Raw genomic sequence first — 17,953 nt, forward strand, 5'->3', positions numbered from 1 at the left:
TCAATACCAATTAAGTTATACCTCATCGGCTATATTAAAGTTCTATAAATACAAAATATTTTTTGATTCACATTAGAAAAGACTAGTGGAGTGCCCGCGCGATGCGGCGGGTGTGACACTACACATTGCGGTAATGGTCACTACGGGTTAGTATGCGGCGACGAAGTGTGCGACGGTGTAGCACAATGTGGGCAGCGGCGAATATAGTATTATAGATATGCATATTAATACTTTAAACTTACATTTCTATGACAAACCTCATGCACGACACAACCATAGGGTGTCATCTTAATCATAACATAATGTCTTTGAATAGTAGGACACAACCACAAACGCCACAGGTTAATCACAATATAATATGTCTTTGAATAGGACACAACCACAAACGCCACAGGTTAGTTTCTACAATAATTAACACTAACACATTATTAATTTATAAAGGCAAATTGGATTTAAATAAAATCCCAACTTTCTCAACTTGGCTGATAATAATACTAACTCAGTTATTTGCCGATAATAATCCGAACTGGTCTTCTTTTGGCTGATAATAATTTGAATTGAAGCACCGTTTTCGTCGTTTGGGGCAATATTTCGAGGTAAATCTTACATCAATCAACGCGTATCCTCGTTCTAATCGAAAGCCCTAAAACACCGGTTTGTAATTCGGAAAAAAACTTAATTTCGTTAAGCTATTTTTAACGCAGACTATTATCGGCCAAAAGTGGACCAGTTCGAATTATATCGGCAAATAACTGAGTTGGGATTTCTTATGGGCCAAATTGAGAAAATTGAGATTATTTAAATCCAATTTACCATTTATAAATTGTTGTTAGAAAAGTCTCCTCTTATTGGTTCAGCACTTAATGGTTGTTTGTTTCGCGAGCAGATGTCTGAATGATTCAGACATTTGCCCTTGAATGATTAAGCATTATACTCAGTCAGTCTGAATGGTTTATACCTCTTATCTAAATTGGTCAGACATTTTCCTCTGAACGGTTAAGCATTATACGGGCTCTTAATGGTTCAGACCTCTTAACTCTCATTATATGTCTATTGTGATATTTTAATTTGTTTTTAGGATTTTTATAACTGTGTATCTAAATTTGTTGTACACTCTTTATAAGAGATGAAAGGTTTAATGAAAAGGCCTGATATTATTTCTTCTCATCTCTTTTAATTTTATAACTAGTAAAGGTAAAGTCAGCTCAGGGTATTTCTTCTATCCGAACTTGTATTACATATATCCAAAGTTGAAAAAACACGTTGCAGACTTCAATGGGAAAGTGTTTGCGGTCCACAATGAGCATATGGAGAGTTACATATATGTGGTACATCTTATATTGCATATATGCAATAGTCCCTTTTTCCCAAAATATATATCTTTCTGAATATACTGCATAAATGCATTATACCAATAAAATATATTTTTGAGAAAAAGTAGTGCATATGTAATATATGTAATACAATTTTATTAGATTGTGGACCGCAAGCACTTTTCCATAGCGGTCGGCAGTGTGTTTTCTCAACTTTGAATATACGTATTAGACTAGTGGGTATGGGGAGGCTTATCCCCATGAGGATGGGCCGCCACGTCAACGCCACGTAGGAGAGGCTTGTAGGGGATGGACATAGGGGGTGGAGGATGGGGCCCCACAACAATTAAAAAATATAAAACTTTATTTGATTTAGAGAGAGATAGAGAGAGAGGAAAGACAAATAGGAGAGAGAGAGAAAGCAGCACGTCAACAACGTCGTCTAGGAGCCGGGTTTCACAAGACGGGGCGAGGGGGGCGGTGTGGGGGACCGGCGCCGGGCTTCGCTGGGCCTAAGCCGGCACCCATACCGCTTGGTCTTACATATCTACATATATGTAATACAACTTTGGATGTGGGCCATAATTGAGTTACACTCTCAAAAGCCACACTTCGCGCCACTCAAGGAAATGAATGAGGATTATCGTGAGGGTTTAGCCATTGCTCACATCGTCACATTTGGGAATCTTGTTCAAAGGCTTTCAAACTTCAAACCGAATGATCCTGTTGACATGTTCGACATCAATTTGGAGACGTTAAGTGTCTTGGAGACTCATGGGTTTGACGTGGGTCCACTTAAAAGGGCGTTTAAACCAATTGCTTTCTTTGAAAACCAAAATGTGTCAGCAAGAGGATACGCGTAAAGAAGTTGTAAAAGAGCTTGAGAAGTGCAATCATGAAAAGTCTTTGGTGGAGAAAGAGATGCAGGTGTTGAAATCAAAGTTGGACCTGATTGCGATTGTGCAGAGAGCGAAAGAGGAAGAACTTGTTAGGTTGCAAACACATGTTTTAGAGCTTGATTTTGAAAAGCTTGCAGCCACTCCTTTGTAAGAAAGTTCTTCTTTTGGCATTGTACTAGGAAACTATGGTTTGCCGACATGGAAAAACTGCCTTTAGTAAATTAATTAACCTGGTATTAACCCCCCTGTTTATATGTTAGTGTGAAAAAATCGTGTTCATCCAATTACATCTTTTGCTTTTATGTTGATGTTTGCGTGCGTATATATAATGTTTTAATATTGGAAAAAACACAAATCCTATAATAACAATAATTATAATCGGTTATATGCATATTAACAATCATCTTTTCACCTCATGCCACTTCTCAACGGGTGTGATGTAGTTTGTTAGTAAGGGGTGCAAAATTCCGGATATTTATGCATTTTCGGTCCGGGTTTTGGATTCATTAAACAACACCTTGAACTTGGATAGTAGGAAAAAGAAAGTTATTCAAGTGATCATCTTTATTTTGTGTTGGGGCATTTGGAAAACAGGAAATGAGCTCTTATTCTCTAACAAGACCACAACCGTGTCAAAGACGAAGGAGGACATTAAATCAACATGCATGTTCCAGATAAAAATAGTTCTCCATTTAAAAGCCTAACGTAAAGAGTGATGTAGTTTTATGATGTAATTTCTCTATGTTGTCTCCAACACCTTGCTAATTTTGGTTTAATAAAAGTAGCCGTTCCAAGAAAAATCAAAATTTTAACTTAGAATAAAATGTCAAAATGGTCCCTGAGTTTAGGCCACTTTTGCCACTTCAGTCAAAAAATGAAACCTTTTGTATCTGAGTCCCCGAGGTTTCATTTTATCAAACCAGCAAACTGGGTTAAAATTTTATGTTAACTTCCCCCTTCCCCCATTTTTTGTTATTTTCCTCATTTAATTAAAACATATTATGGCATAAAATGACGATTCAACCCTCATTTAAATGAGAAAACCAACAAAAAGGGGAGCAGTTAACAGAAAATTTAACCCGGTTTGCTAATTGAATGAAAATGACAACAAAAATAAAACCTTAGGCACCCGGATACAAAATGATAAAAGTAGTATTAAGGCCGTGGGGTATGGTGGGGCTTGGGTTGGGCATTTGGTGACACGTGTAAAGGGAGCCAGCCCACGGGGTTGTTACGTGTCCGTGAGGTATGACGGGGCGTGGGTTGAGCTTGGGTTGGGCGGGTGGCTATGCCATATCAACAATTATTATAATATATATTTATATTTATAATTATACAAAAAATAAACTTACCTATTTTTTTTTAAAAAAATATACATAAACAGACATAATAATTATCAAAATAAAAGACAGTCATTCTTCGTCGTCTTCGTCGGTTTCAAACCCAGGAATCGTTGAAACGTGTTCCACCAAATCAGCTCGAAGGTTCTGATGTATATCCCTTGACTTTATTAAAAATTCATTTGCCGCTTTATCTTCGTCTGTTACGTTACCTGGTTGAGGGTCATCCTCATCATAGTAGGTAACGACCGCTTTACTTTCATCCTTCAAAATCATGTTGTGAAGAATGATACATGTGTACATCACGTTTCCAATCTGATCCTTGTTCCATAGTCGACATGGAATTCCCAATATTCGCCACCTTTTTCTTCAAAACACCGAATGCTCGCTCGACGTCTTTACGTGCAGCCATCTGGACCCTGTTAAACTTTAATCTCTTTGGATCTGTGGTACCGTGTTTTGTGAACGATTTTACAAAAACCCCCACTCTGGGTAAATCCCATCAACTAGGTAGTACCTGCACACGTACTCAACCCCGTTTACAAAGAAACTTCCTTTGGGTCCTATACCATTTACCCGATCATTGAAAAGAGACGAGTGGTGTATGATGGTAATATCATTATGTGAACCTGGCATACCGAAGAACGCATGCCATATCCAAAGATCTTGGGACGCAACCGCTTCAAGCATGATGGCTGGCACCCCGTGAAATCCACTAGTGTGAGCACCTTGCCATTGGGTAGGACAAAGTTCCTAGGGCCATTTCATACAATCTAAACTACCTATCATCCCGGGTAGCCCATGTAATCAGCGTGATGTTCCAACATTTGTTGCATGTCACTGAAGGAGGGCTTTCTCAAATATCTTTTCTTATAAAGTTCTAGAATACACGAACAAAAGTTGTGAAGAGTTTCTATAGCTACACGTGCAGACATTTTTAAATAGTCATCCATAATGTCCGAACTATTGCCGTACGCTAACTGCCTAAGTGCGGCCGTGACCTTTTGCCACGTACTAAATCCTAATTGCCCGGTTACATCGGGTTTTTGTTGGAAATAATCATATTTCTCCTCAAGATCTCTAGATATTCTTAAAAATAAGTTTTTACTCATACAAAAACGACGCCTAAACATTTTTTCATCATACTTAGGTTCCGCTGAGAAGTAATCGCTTACCAACAAATCGTTAGCGGTGTGCCGTTCACAAGCGATGTACCTCCTCCTCCGTTTAGGTTGTTGAGTCTCTTCCTCATCGTCTTCGTCTTCCACGATAGCTTTCACCACCGCCGCGATCGTTTGTAGAAATATTTCCGCACCATCGTCAGATGATGATGACGATTCACTATAACTTGAAGAACTCATGGTAATATTGTGTTTTATGTGTTTGATATTGTATGAGAAAAATGTTAAATGTGGTAAGTATATATAAAGGAAATTTTTTTTTTAAACTAGCCCCCAACGGCTAGCCCAACGGCTACTTTGAATGGGCCACTCAGCAACCGCCATGTCACCTTGCTCCCCCGCCCCACGCCCGACTTGAAACCCAAGCCCCAAGGACCACGCCCCAAACCCAAGCCCACCCGGGGTGATGACTTGGACATTTTACCCCAACCCACGCCAAAACTCCCGCCCCATACCCCACGGCCTAAACTCAGAGACAATTTTTAATACTCTGTATATCATTATCCAAAATCAATCATTTTTAACATTTTAATAATAACCATATAATCAAAAATATCCCACAGTATTCTCTCAATCTCCCCTTCACCCATACACTAATCCCAAAAAAACCTTCAAACTCCCAACAATGGCTAACTCCTCATTCACAAAAGGATCCATTATAGAAGTAACCTGTAACCACCCTATATTCCGTAATGCATGGTACGTCGCCACCATCATAAACGAACTCAAAACCACCCCAACCAAAAACACAAAAAACCCAAACAAAACCAGCTACATAATCACCTACAACACATTGTTTTCAAAACAAGATAATATACTACAACCTTTGACAGAGGTCGTTGACCCTTTGTTTGTAAGACCTTCACCACCTCGTACCATTCGACGTAACGAGGATGATGTTTTTAAGGTTGTTGAGGTGGTGGAGGGTGAGGGCGAGGGCGAGGGTGAGGGTGGTGGGGAGTTTGAGGTGGGTGATGTTGTGGATGCTTATTATAGAGATGGGTGGTGGATTGGTGTGGTGAAAAGTGTGAGTGTTGGTGAGGGTGATGTGAAGAAGTATGTTGTTTTGTTTGGAAATTTTAATGAGGAGTTTGTGTTTGATGGGTCAAAGTTGAGGTTTCATGTTGACTGGGTTGACTGTCGTTGGATGGTTCCGCCGAAGAAGGTATATTCGGTTTGCGATTGCGGTGATTGTGTATGGCTTTACAGATAGGGGTGTAAACGAGCCGGGCCGAGCCCGAGCTCGACTGGGCTCGTCATGTTTTTATGAAGCTCGAGCTCGGCTAGGTTCGAGCCTACTTATTTGAGCTCGAGCTCGGCTCGCGAGTTTAAACCAAAGCTCGAGCTCGGCTCGAGCTATTTTGAGAAACTCAAACGAGCTAAAAGCTCGGCTCGAGCTCGCTTCAATATCGCTTAAACGAGCCACAGCTCGGCTCGAGTTCGACTCGCCAATGTTATCATCATTATTATTATATTATATAAAAAATAAATAATTTTTTGTTTGGGCTCGTTTGTATTTCAGGCTCGAGCTCGGGCTCGATAATTAAACGAGCTCTAATTCAGGCTCGAGCTCGGGCTAGCTCTAATTCAGGCTCGAGCTCGGGCTCATTAAAGCTTGGTTTGTTCGAGCTTTTAACCGAGCCAATAACGAGTAGCTCTCGAGCTTCTGGGCTTGTTTACACCCCTAGTTTTACTGTAAATGTTGATCTGAAGTTTGGGGAAATTTGTTTTTGTTGTTTAAGATTGTAGTGGTTTGTTTGACTATTAAAGTCAAAAGTCAATCTAGGTATGTAGAAATCTACACATTTACTTTACACTAGGAGATGTCAATCTAGGAGAAGCCGAGTGGCTCGTGAGCTGCTCGAGAAAAAGCTCGAAATGAGCCGAGCCTTATCGAGCCTGAGCCATACTTGAGCCTAAAATAAAGCTCATTTATTTATCTGAGCCTGAGCTCAAGCCTGGCATGTGAAGCTCGTCGAGCCTTAGTGTACTATTAGTTTTCATTAATGTTTAAAAACATTTACCCCTAACTTAAAGTTGTCTAGTAAATGAGCCAAGCCGATCTTATTTAAACTTGTTTACGAGCCAAGCCCGAACCTAAAAATAAGCTTGTTAAGTAAATGAGCCTGAGCTTGAGCTTTTACTTATTGAGCTCGCGACCCTAAACAAGTCTATAATTTATATTATTTTTATTTAATATATTTATTTATTAGATTATAAATGAGCCGAGCCCGAGCTTGAGAGACTACCAACAAGCCGAGCTCGAGCTTTGAAAACAAAACTCGAGCTCTCATAAGTTAATCGAGCTCGGGCTCGGCTCGGCTCGACTCGTTTGCACTGTATTTGTAAATTTCTAACCTTTGCCCCCTCAAGTTGAGCGGTGGGATCACCAATAAAAAAAATATATAAAGATTAGGTATACATGATATATACTGGGTATGATTGTTGTTGTTGTTGTCGTATAAATGAAACGGGCCGAATCAAATGTCATAAGGAAAGTTATTCAAGATTGCAATGGTTTCTTTGACTTTGAAAGTCAAAGTCAAACTAATTCTATGTTCGAATAGTATCTGTTCCTTAATATTAATGTAGGCATCAGAGCAGGAATTAGGTGATAGAAATCAACACATTGTGTTTACACTAGGGGAAATATGTTTGTGTCAAAGGAATGTTATTCAAGAATCAAGATTGTAATGGTTTGTTTGACTTTGGAAGTCAAAGTCAGTTTAAACCTATGTTTGAATAGTATTTGTCCTTTAACGTTAACGCAGACACGAGAGCAGGAATAAGGTGGTAGAAATGCTAATGAACATACTCACATTGACTTTACACTATGGGTAATTTGTTGATGTCAAAGTATAGTTTAGTTATAAGAGTAAACTGCTATTTTGGTCCCTGAGGTTTGGTCACTTTTGCCACTTTACTCCAAAACTCAAACTTTTTACATCTGGGTCCTGTGGTTTCAATTTTATTGCCATTTTGGTCCAAAAATGAAATCAGGTCATATTTGTCTTATAAAATCCTGCTATTTTGTCCTTTTCCGCAGGGGCAAAATGATCATTTCTTTTTTATAAATAAATACCATATTTTATAAGACAAATATGACCTGATTTGCCCCTGAGGAAAATGACAAAATTACAGGATTTTATAAGGCAAATATGACCTGATTTCATTTTTGGATCAAAATGGCAATAAAACTGAAACCACAGGGACCCAGATGCAAAAGGTTTGAGTTTTGAACTAAAGTGGCAAAAGTGACCAAACCTCAGGGACCAAAATGGCAGTTTACTCTAGTTATAAAGATTGTAATGGTTTGTTTGACTATAAAAGTCAAAGTTCAATCTAGTTCTATATTTGAATAGCATCTGTTCTTTAATGTTAATGCAGACTCCAAAGCAGTTATCAGGCTTCACTACACCTTCTAAACGAGCCCGAATAACTAAAACTGTTGGCCCTTCATGTTCTGCTAAAACGAACACTGGATCGCGAAAAAGATCTAAAGGATACAACTCCGTAAATGGTACAGGTGGCAAGGTAAACACAAAAGTTACTGTAACCTTTCTGGATACAACCATATCTGATGATTTTCTTCGAAGTTCACATCCCGAAACAATCGTCACAGTAAGCAGTTGTCTTCTCACTCTGAATTGTGACTAGGGGTGCAAACGAGCCGGGCTACTCGCGAGCTACTCGAGCTCGGCTCGAAAAAAAGCTCAAACGAGCCGAGCTTAAACGAGCTCGAGCTCGAGCCTAAAAACAAGCTCGTTTACTAAACGAGCCCGAGCCCGAGCTTCGCTTATCGAGCTCGGGCCGGCTCGCGAGCTTAATCAAGCTTTCTGTTTATATATTTTTTTATTAATATATTAAACATATATTTATATAATAATAATTACCATTTATATAAATATAAATAAATAACTAAACTATATGTATAATAATAATTATAATTAATATAAATTAATTAATAAATACTAAAGGAGTCGAGCCCGAGCCGAGCTCGAGCTTGAAAAATTACCTTCGAGACGAGCTCGAGCTTCAGAGATAAAGCTCAAATCGAGCCGAGCTCGAGCTTTCATATGTTAAACGAGCTCGAGATCGAGCCTGGTCGAGCTCGCGCTCGGCTCGTTTACACCCCTAATTGTGACTTAACTTATTCACAGAAGTTTGACTTTCCATTATTGTTATCAGCAAACCCGTGAGTCCGAGGATGGCATGGGCCGTCGAAACAAGAAGAGGGGAAGACCACCAAAGTTGGTGGTTAAAAAACAAATCGGTTTACTAGAAGGTACTCAATTAGATTTCGAACTTGTAACAAACAGTTTAGCAATGTTATTTTTTAGAGTAAGATGTCATTTTCGTTCCCGAGGTTTGGCCATTTTTGCGACTTTCGTCGAAAGGTTTGTTTTTCCGCATCTGGATACAAAAGGTTTGAAATCTTGCCATTTTCATCCAACTTGTTAACTCCATCCATTTTTCTCCGTTAAATGAGGGGTATTTCCGTCGTTTTATACATTTTTTATTAAAATAAAAACAATATTAGAAATAAAGATTCACCTCTGTAGACTTTCTCCCCACCCAAACCCTTTAATCATCACAAAAATGTCTAAAAAGACGAAAATACCCCTTAACGTTAAAAAATGGATGGAGTTAACGAGCTGGATGAAAATGACAAGATTTCAAACCTTTTGGATCCAGATGCGAAAAAACAAACCTTTGGACGAAAGTCACAAAAGTAGCCAAACCTCAGGGACGAAAATGACATTTTACTCCATTTTTTATTTTTTTATGGTTAACAATAATAACCCAAACTGACCCGTTGTCATACTTGTCATCTATATAGGAAGTAAATGTTTTAGTCCTTCTGATCAGCATGGCAACTCACCGAGTCAAGCGAGTGCTGGAACCACCACCGACTACCAACAAGATTGGCCGTTTATCAAGCGGTCTCCAATCTGGGACACCATTGAGTTTTACTCTCAAAAGCCACACTTTTCACCACTGAAGCGAACAAAAGAGGAATCCCGTGAGGGTTTAGCCATCGGTAACATGGTCACGTTTGGGAATCTTGTTCAACGTCTTTCTGACTTAAAACCGAATGATCCCGTTGACATACTCAACAACAGCTTGGAAACGTTAAGCGACTTGGAGACTCATGGGTTTGACGTGGGCCCAGTTAGAGGTCGTTTAAACGACTTGCTTTCTTTGAAAACCAAAATGTGTCAACAAGAGGATACGCGTAAAGAAGTTGAAACGGAGCTTCGAAAGTGCAAACATGAAAAGTCTTTAATGGAGAAGGAGATTTATCAGTTAAAAATGAAGATGCAGGAGTTGAAATTAAAGATGGTGCGGGCTGAAACTATGCGGAAACGGAAGGAGTATAAAGTTACAAGGTTGCGATCAGACATGCTTCTGGTTCGTAACCAAATCAGTGAATGGATGCTTGCTTTTGAAGAGCCTGCAGCCGCCTGTTTGTAAGAAAGCTCGTCTTTTGGCATAGTTTATGGAAATTACGGCTAGCTGACGTGGAAAACTGCTCGTCTTTGCTATGGTCATTTTTTGATATGTTAACTAACTAACTAACTAACCCTGCTGTTTCTATGTTAATATGGAAAAACCTTGTTCATACATTAACTTTTTGGCTTTTATGTTGATATATGTGTGTTCGGGTTAACGGGTCAAATAATCAGGCTGTAGATTCAAAGTTAAAAGTGTGTCAAACACCTAAAACAATTGAGAAGCGCGTGCCTCAATGGGATTTTTTTTTCCAAAAAAGCTCGCTTTTTGGGCGCTTTTTGGGTGCTTTTTGTACAAAGCTCGCCTTATGTCACACAAGGCGCTGCTCATTGCGCCTAGGGTCGCTTTGCGCTTAAGCGCGCTTAAGGCACCCGTTTTAAACCAAGCTCAAGAAAGAGAAAAGGTAATCTGGTTATCAAATCCCGCCGGAAACCCCTAGCCGTGACCGGTTTCGACCAAGGCTGCCGCCAGGTACGTACATACAACCACCACCTTTGAAAACCACAACCATCAAGGATGTACAACGCCACTGCAGGACCTTCAGTAGCCAGAACCCTAGAGCCACCACCGCCCTTTCTCGTGAACTACAGCCACCATTCATCACCATCGTCTGGACAGCACCTGAGGTCCGTGCTGATGAGTGGCCGGACCCCCTTTTTCTTTCCAAAACCCTACCTTGCACTGTCGAACAAGCAGACACGTGGAAGGGAAGGCTGGTCCAATTTAAGTATTAGTTTACAAGGGTACGAATTCTAGTATGCTTTTTTTGAACGGCAAATTTCTTTAAATTCTGTCGTCTGTGTGGGAGTTAAACCACCAAAGAAATATACTTCTCAAGTTTGGCTGCAATTAAAAAAAACATACCCAAAACAGCAAAGGATTCATAAATCCAAATGCCAATACAAAACAAGTCATACATCCTTACCTTAACCCAAAAAAAGGATTTATGATTGTCTTCTAAATACGTTAAGTCATAAGAAACGTAAACTAGATAAACGATCATACCTAAAATGTGACCTCTATTCATCCTGCTTATCCTCGTCAGCATCCTCGTCCTCATTATCGAACTCTTCTCCTTCAGGGTCATTATTATCACCCAAGTTATCATCCAACGGTCCAAGCAAATCAGGTGAATTCTTGAAAATCTCTATCACGTCTTCAACGCCTTCATCAGATATGTAATTACCGTTAATGTTAAGCACCTTAAACCCTGGTTTACTGACAACCGCCTGAGCCAAAACCTTAGCTCCAGCCCTTCTAATCATATTGAAGCTCAAGTCAACTTCAGTCAACCGTGGAAAGTCTTCTTCAAGGGCCTTAGCAATTTTTATAGCACTTTCATCCTTCAATTCATTCTCTGACAAAAGTATCTTAACCAACGACTCTTTTCTTGCAACGATAAATTCAGCCAAACCAGAAGCTGCTTCTGCGGTAATTCCGTTTACCGCCAATTCCACAACTTCTAGAAACTTAGCGGAATCTTTGAGAGCGTTAACAAGCGCTAAACTTCCTTCGTTTTTCAAGTTTAAGTAACTGAGGTAAATTTCAGTCACATTAGTGAGTAAAGAAATGGTTTTACTCAAAGCAATCCCAGCTTCTACACCGAACTCATTAAAACTAAGATTGAGTTTCTTCAAACCGGTACATGTGGCGAGTGCTTCTGACAAAGCAATCCCAGCTTCTACACCAAAGTTATTAAGACTAAGATCGAGTTTCTTCAAACCGGTACATGTGGCGAGTGCTTCTGATAAAGCAATTCCACCTTCAGAACAGACCCAAGTGGCCGAACACCTAAAGTCCTCCAAGATCGGGGATTTCTTTAAAAGTTCGGAAATCACAATTGCTCCTTCATAGGAAGTCCGATAATTTTGAAAATGAAGAATTTTTAGTTTCTGTGTGGAAGGAATTAACTCGACCACCGCTTTTGGAGCTTGTTCTGGTGAGATACAGTAGTTCTTTAAATACAACTCCTCGAGGTTACTTTGTGAACTTAAAAGCTCACTAAATGCCCTAACTCCTTTTTCACCCAATGCGTTATCTGAAATGTCCAAATACCGCAAGTCGAAACCTTTAAGGGCCGCTGAGAACATTTTCATAACTTCCAGGGCCTCGTCTTCTGGCCTACCAGCAACAAAATCTGATAAGTCAACTTCAGTGAGTTGACCCTTTAGAGAGGCCAAAATAGGAGCAGCAATACGCGCTGCATCCAACCCGAAGCTTCGGTTGCTAAAACATATCTTGGTATACTTGTTTCCAGGTTCTTGTAGCGGTTTTAGCAGGTCTTTAGCTTCATCTGCATCAATGAAGCCTCTTTTTCCTTTGGAAATGTCAAAAACAACTTTTTTGTTTTCTGGTGCAATCGGTTCGAACGTAATTTCCTCTTGTTCTTGTTTTACTCTGGGGCCTCTTTTTACAGCCTCCGTTATTAGCGTACTGGATTGTTTAGCATAAAGTTGAACAGCAGAACCGCCATCACCATCTGGCTCCTTTTCAAAGTGTTGGTTTGCTGTTTCAAAGGCTGCGGCTTCGATTCTCTTAGCATCTTCTTGGGCTTCTTCCTTGCTTAAAAGACCATACTTTCTGGACAAAATGGATGGGGTGGTGAGGGTTATGGTTATGCGTTCCACAAGTATTTGCCTCGTGCCTTGGCTTGGAGGCCACAGCTTAATCGAGTGAAAGCGGTTTTGTGCAGTTGAATCCATGTCAAAGAATCTGCAACAATGCATTGTCATATACATTTAGCACTTCCGCTTAACACTCTTCAGTCTTCTTCATTTATAAAATAAGAAATTAAGAGTGTTTTAAACAAACTTTAACAAAATGGTAAAATTAGATCATGTTTATATCCTGAGCCTCTTTTCCCATCTTATATAGTTTAGCTTAAGAGATTAAAAATCTTAAACAAACTCTAACAAAATGATAGATTAGATTGTGGTTATTATATCCTAAGCCTTTGTATCCATCTTATATACTTTAGCTTAACATTTTTTTATTTAAAAGATAAGAAATTAACAAGCAAACCCTAACAAAATGATAGCCCCTGTGATGCGGGCCCAAGTGTAGAAGAGCAGGCCATCTTGTATTTGGAGGCCCAAGATCGTGTAACAAAAGGGGCTTCACTAAAATGGCTCTAACTTGGGCTACGGGGGTCCGTTTTGGGCGTGCGACCAGGCGAAACGAACGTGAGAACGAGCTCCGTCTTGCTGCAAACGCTTACGGCGGTTTGGGTCATCGTCCGGGCCAAAAAACGCTTATTTCTATTACTTATTTGCATTTTTATGTTTTTTGAACTATTTTGGGCTTTTTGTTTTAGGCCGTATGTTTGGCCCGTTATCTTTTTTAGGCCCATTTCGAATTTCGGTTTCTATTTATATGTCCCTCTAATAATATGAATGATCAGAATTTAATTTTGAAACTACTGATTTTTTCACTTCAAATTCCGTGGCCTTTGGGTTGCAATTTGGGGGTTGAGGAAGAACCACACGGGTATTCGTAGAATCAACGTGTTGATCTTCATTATCGTACTACTCACTACATCACCCTGTATGCATCTTATATACTCTAGATAACTTACACATAGCAGTAATGTAGCGTTTTGAAACTACAATAAAGATCCGGTTTTTGCTCCATATTAAACCCAATAAACATAACCTAAATAAAAACACACAATCCGTTACAATTAGAAGTAAAGAAGCAAGTCTAGAACCCTAATTCATCCGTATGAAACAAATGCTATCAGATACATACAATCTCAAATCAACTCTAGTCGCTAAACTACATAAATTAGGTTTGAAAGGTGTAAAGGAAAAGTGAACTAACTTACCGGCCGGCGGTTGAGATCGGACGGCGAGAGTCACCGGCGGTTGAAAGAAGTTAATGGGGTTCTAGAGTTTTTCCTGATAAATTTTGAAATAATATTATTTCCCTCTCATTCTATTATGTTTCTTAGACTAGTCACATTCACGATTCAACACAACCCAACCCTTAATATAAAACTAATTTCTCTCTCTTCTACCTACACAACCTAACCCAACTTAATTTTTAACCCACATTGACAACCTAACCCAACCTACATAAAGTGTATTTAAATCATATTTATATTAAATAAATAATTTTTAAACGAACTCTGTTTTTAATAAAACTAGAATTACGACCCGCCGCAATGCGGCGGGGATTCTTTAGTTATAATTAAGTCGATTTAGGACCCGCACGTTATGTTGAACCTGTCAAACGGGAAAAAATAGACGATGTAAAAACGTTCACCCAAACACGCATGTTGCGTCGTGTTAACTCGCAAAATTTAGAACGAAACGTAAAAACGTTAAACCAAAGAGGCACGTTGCGATGTGTTAAGTCACAAAATTTAGAACGAAGCATAAAGCGAAAAATTTGCGGAAACTGAAAACTATAAAGGGCTAAAGTTGTAAGTAAAAAAAGTTGCGAGGATAAATTACAAAAGAGATAAAAAGTTTTGGGTTAAAAGTAAAAAAACAAATAGTTTTGTGTTAAAAGTAATTTATGAAATACTTTTTAGTGAAAAGTAAAAAAATCAATTTTTTTTAAAAACCCTCAAAGATAAGGTTACAACAACCATATGCATAACCATTTTTTCTTTGAAAAAACACCCCCGTGTTGCGACGGGGGGCATAAAACCATGTCAAATAGCATCAATGTTATACCATCGCCAGCGACCACCAACACTGAATTTGTGGCGAAAAAATGAGACTGAAACGTAAAACATAGAAAATAATAACTAAGTCGATTTAGGACCCGCACGTTATGACGAACTTGTCAAACAGGGAAAAAATAGACGACGTAAACACGTTAAACTACACACGTACATTGCATCTCATTAACTTGCAAAACTTATGACAAAGCGTAAAACGAAACGTAAAAATGTTGAACCACACACGCACGTTGCGCCGTGTTAACTTGCAAAATTTAGAACGAAGCGTAAAACGAAAAATTTGCAGAATATGAAAAGTACAGGAGACCAAAGTTGAAAGTAAAAAAGTTATTAGGTTAAGCTGAAAAGATAAAAAGTTTAGAGCTAAAAGTTGTAACCCAAATAGTTTTGGGTTAAAAATAACAAATCAAATGCTTTTGGACCAAAAGTATAAAATCAACTTTTTATTTTGAAAAACTCCCCAAACATAGTTTACAACTTCTAATGCACACAAAAGTTGATAATTTATATAGTGTATAATTTATACTGGCATGTTCACAAAAAAAAATTAAGAAATACAGAGCATTTAGTTTTATTTTTAAGTTTAAACTAGCAATAACACCCGCGCGCGTTGCGCTGCGGGTACATCACAAACGTCGAATGGATTAGTTCAAACGTTATGCGATGTGTTAACCATATGAAAGCACGCATTTCGACATATCTGATTGAACTCAATGTTGCAATTAGATCAAAACATAAAGTAAATCAAATTTATACCATACAATGATAACGTATTATATGTAACTCGAGTTATACATAGAACATGTAACGTGTATAACGGAAAAACTGACACGTATAATCAAAAGAGATTAATTAGATCTTTTGAGAAAAAGGAAAAAAGAAACCACAATTTGACTCCACTCGATTCGAAACAAAATTTACAAAACATTCATAAAATTAACCGCGAAAATATATTATATTTGACCTTGCTCATTTCCCAAAAAAGTTTACGTCAAAACGTAGAGCAAATCGAATTTATACCGACACGTATATAAAAATATGCTCGTAAAAAATAGTTTTTCTTAAGTAAAGGAGATATGGTGGTAAACTTGAAACAAAGTATTAATAAAAAATTAATGGGTTAAATGCGTTCATAAAACCGTGCCAAGTAGCCCTAATGTCACGCCAATGCCAGCGACCACCAACATCAGAAAAGCTCGAAAAAATAAAATAAAATAAGTAAAAATAACACTGAACGAAAAACCGACGTAAAATCGTTGAACCACGCATGCCTGTTGTAGCGTGTTAATGCGAAGAAATTAGACAGAAACGTAAAACGCAGAAGATAATAACTAAGTTGATCTAGGACCCGCACTTTGCGACGAACTTGTCAAACGGAAAAAATTATTGTCAAACGGGAAAAAACAGACGATAAACGTTGAATCCCACATGCACGTTGCGGTGTTAACTCGCAAAACTTAGACCGAAACGTAAAACGAAAAACTTGCGAAAGATGAGAAGTATGAGACACCAAATTGAAAATAAAAAAAATATTGGGGTTAAATCATAAAAGATGAAAAGCTTTGGTTAAAAAGATAAAAAGTCATTGGGGTTAAAATTCAAAGAATAAAACCTTTAGGTAAAAAGTGAAAATTGCAATTTTTTTTTTAAAAAACTCCCAATGCATATTTTACAAGAAGATGAAGCAAAAAAGTGTTGGTTATTTATAGTTTGGAAATAAGATAAGTTATTTGATTAATTTATTTATTAGGAGAAAAAGTACTTTAGATTGATAAATGAAAAAGAAATAAAAAATAGTAGACCAACCAAAGTTGGACAAGTGGCAAAAAAATACGAGCACATTTAAAATTCTTGGGTCATGACCTAGATTGTTTAAACGAACAGGTTGCCAATTTTATTTTTCTATTTAGATGGTCAAAACAATGATTCTACATAAATAGAAAGAAAAAGCATCAAAATCAGTATAGTCAAATTTAAAAGTTCATTCCCATTCACTTTTTTCTATAGTTTGACTTCAATTAAAAAAAACATACCCAAACAACAGCAATCAATATGCAGATAATAAAACAAAACTCAAATTAACAAAGAAAACTAGAATTAAAAAAGCACAATCAGGTGCCAGAAACATAAGTAAATTCAAATGCCAATACAAAACAAGTCATACATCCTTACCTTAACCTAAAAAAAAGGATTGCCTTCTCCAGGGTCATTATAATCCAACGGTCCAAGCAAATCAGGTGAATTCTTGAAAATCTCTTTCACGTCTTCAACGCCTTCATCAGATATGTAATTACCGTTAATGTTAAGCACCTTAAACCCTGGTTTACCGACAACCGCCTGAGCCAAAACCATAGCTCCAGCCCTTCTAATCCAAGTGGTGCTCAAGTCAACTTCAGTCAACCGTGGAAAGTCTTCTTCAAGGGCCTTAGCAATTGTTATAACACCTTCATCCTTCAATTTATTACCTACCAAAAATATCTGAACTAACGACTCTTTTCTCGAAACGATAAATTCAGCCAAACCAGAAGCTGCATCTGCCAATTCCACAACTTCTAGAAACTTACCAGAAGCTGCTTCTGCCGTACTGGATTGTTTAGCATATAGTTGAACAGCAGAACCGCCATCGCCATCTGGCTCCTTTTCAAAGTGTTGGTTTGCTGTTTCAAAGGATGTGGCTTCGATTCTCTTAGCATCTTCTTGGGTTTCTTCTTTGCTTAAAAGGCCATACTTTCCGGATAAAATGGATGGAGTGGTGAGGTTTTTACCGGCCGGCGGTTGAGATCGGACGGCGAGAGTGACCGGCGGTTGAAAGAAGTTAATGGGGTCTGTCTGTCTGGAGTTTTTCAAATTTATATAATAATACTGTTTGTTTTCCCTGATAAATTTTGAAATAATATTATTCCCTCTCATTCTGTTTCTTACAAATTCCTAGGCGTATGTTCGGGTTTGTTCATTTAACTTTAACCGAATACGAACATATAATCGAACATATTTTTATACAAATGAGACTTGAGGGCTG

The 17,953-nt window shown here is 38.3% G+C and overlaps 2 protein-coding genes across 4 annotated transcripts; one reads left to right on the forward strand and one right to left on the reverse strand.

Moving 5' to 3' along the window:
- Nucleotides 1-5,358: 5,358 nt before the first annotated feature.
- Nucleotides 5,359-10,208, forward strand: LOC110933900 (DUF724 domain-containing protein 2). Its single transcript, XM_022177103.2, has 4 exons — nucleotides 5,359-5,898; nucleotides 8,121-8,267; nucleotides 8,922-9,018; nucleotides 9,574-10,208. The coding sequence occupies exons 1-4, from the start codon at nucleotides 5,359-5,361 to the stop codon at nucleotides 10,206-10,208; spliced, it is 1,419 nt and encodes a 472-aa protein (XP_022032795.1).
- An 883-nt stretch (nucleotides 10,209-11,091) lies between these two features.
- Nucleotides 11,092-17,761, reverse strand: LOC110883917 (RAN GTPase-activating protein 1). Of its 3 annotated transcripts, XM_022131578.1 has the most exons (3): nucleotides 14,071-14,186; nucleotides 13,822-13,898; nucleotides 11,092-12,959 (listed from the first exon to the last, which is right to left on the reverse strand). In XM_022131578.1, the coding sequence occupies exons 2-3, from the start codon at nucleotides 13,893-13,895 to the stop codon at nucleotides 11,267-11,269; spliced, it is 1,767 nt and encodes a 588-aa protein (XP_021987270.1). In that variant the 5' UTR covers nucleotides 13,896-13,898; nucleotides 14,071-14,186; the 3' UTR covers nucleotides 11,092-11,266. The 3 variants fall into 3 exon arrangements, with proteins under 3 accessions (XP_021987270.1, XP_021987284.1, XP_021987278.1); XM_022131592.2 differs by lacking the exons at nucleotides 13,822-13,898; nucleotides 14,071-14,186 and adding an exon at nucleotides 17,700-17,761; XM_022131586.2 differs by lacking the exon at nucleotides 13,822-13,898 and having other exon boundaries at nucleotides 14,071-14,194.
- Between the last annotated feature and the right edge of the window lie 192 nt (nucleotides 17,762-17,953).

This window comes from Helianthus annuus, chromosome 1 (genome assembly GCF_002127325.2).
Source record: "Helianthus annuus cultivar XRQ/B chromosome 1, HanXRQr2.0-SUNRISE, whole genome shotgun sequence".
In the NCBI taxonomy this organism is placed as follows: domain Eukaryota; kingdom Viridiplantae; phylum Streptophyta; class Magnoliopsida; order Asterales; family Asteraceae; genus Helianthus; species Helianthus annuus.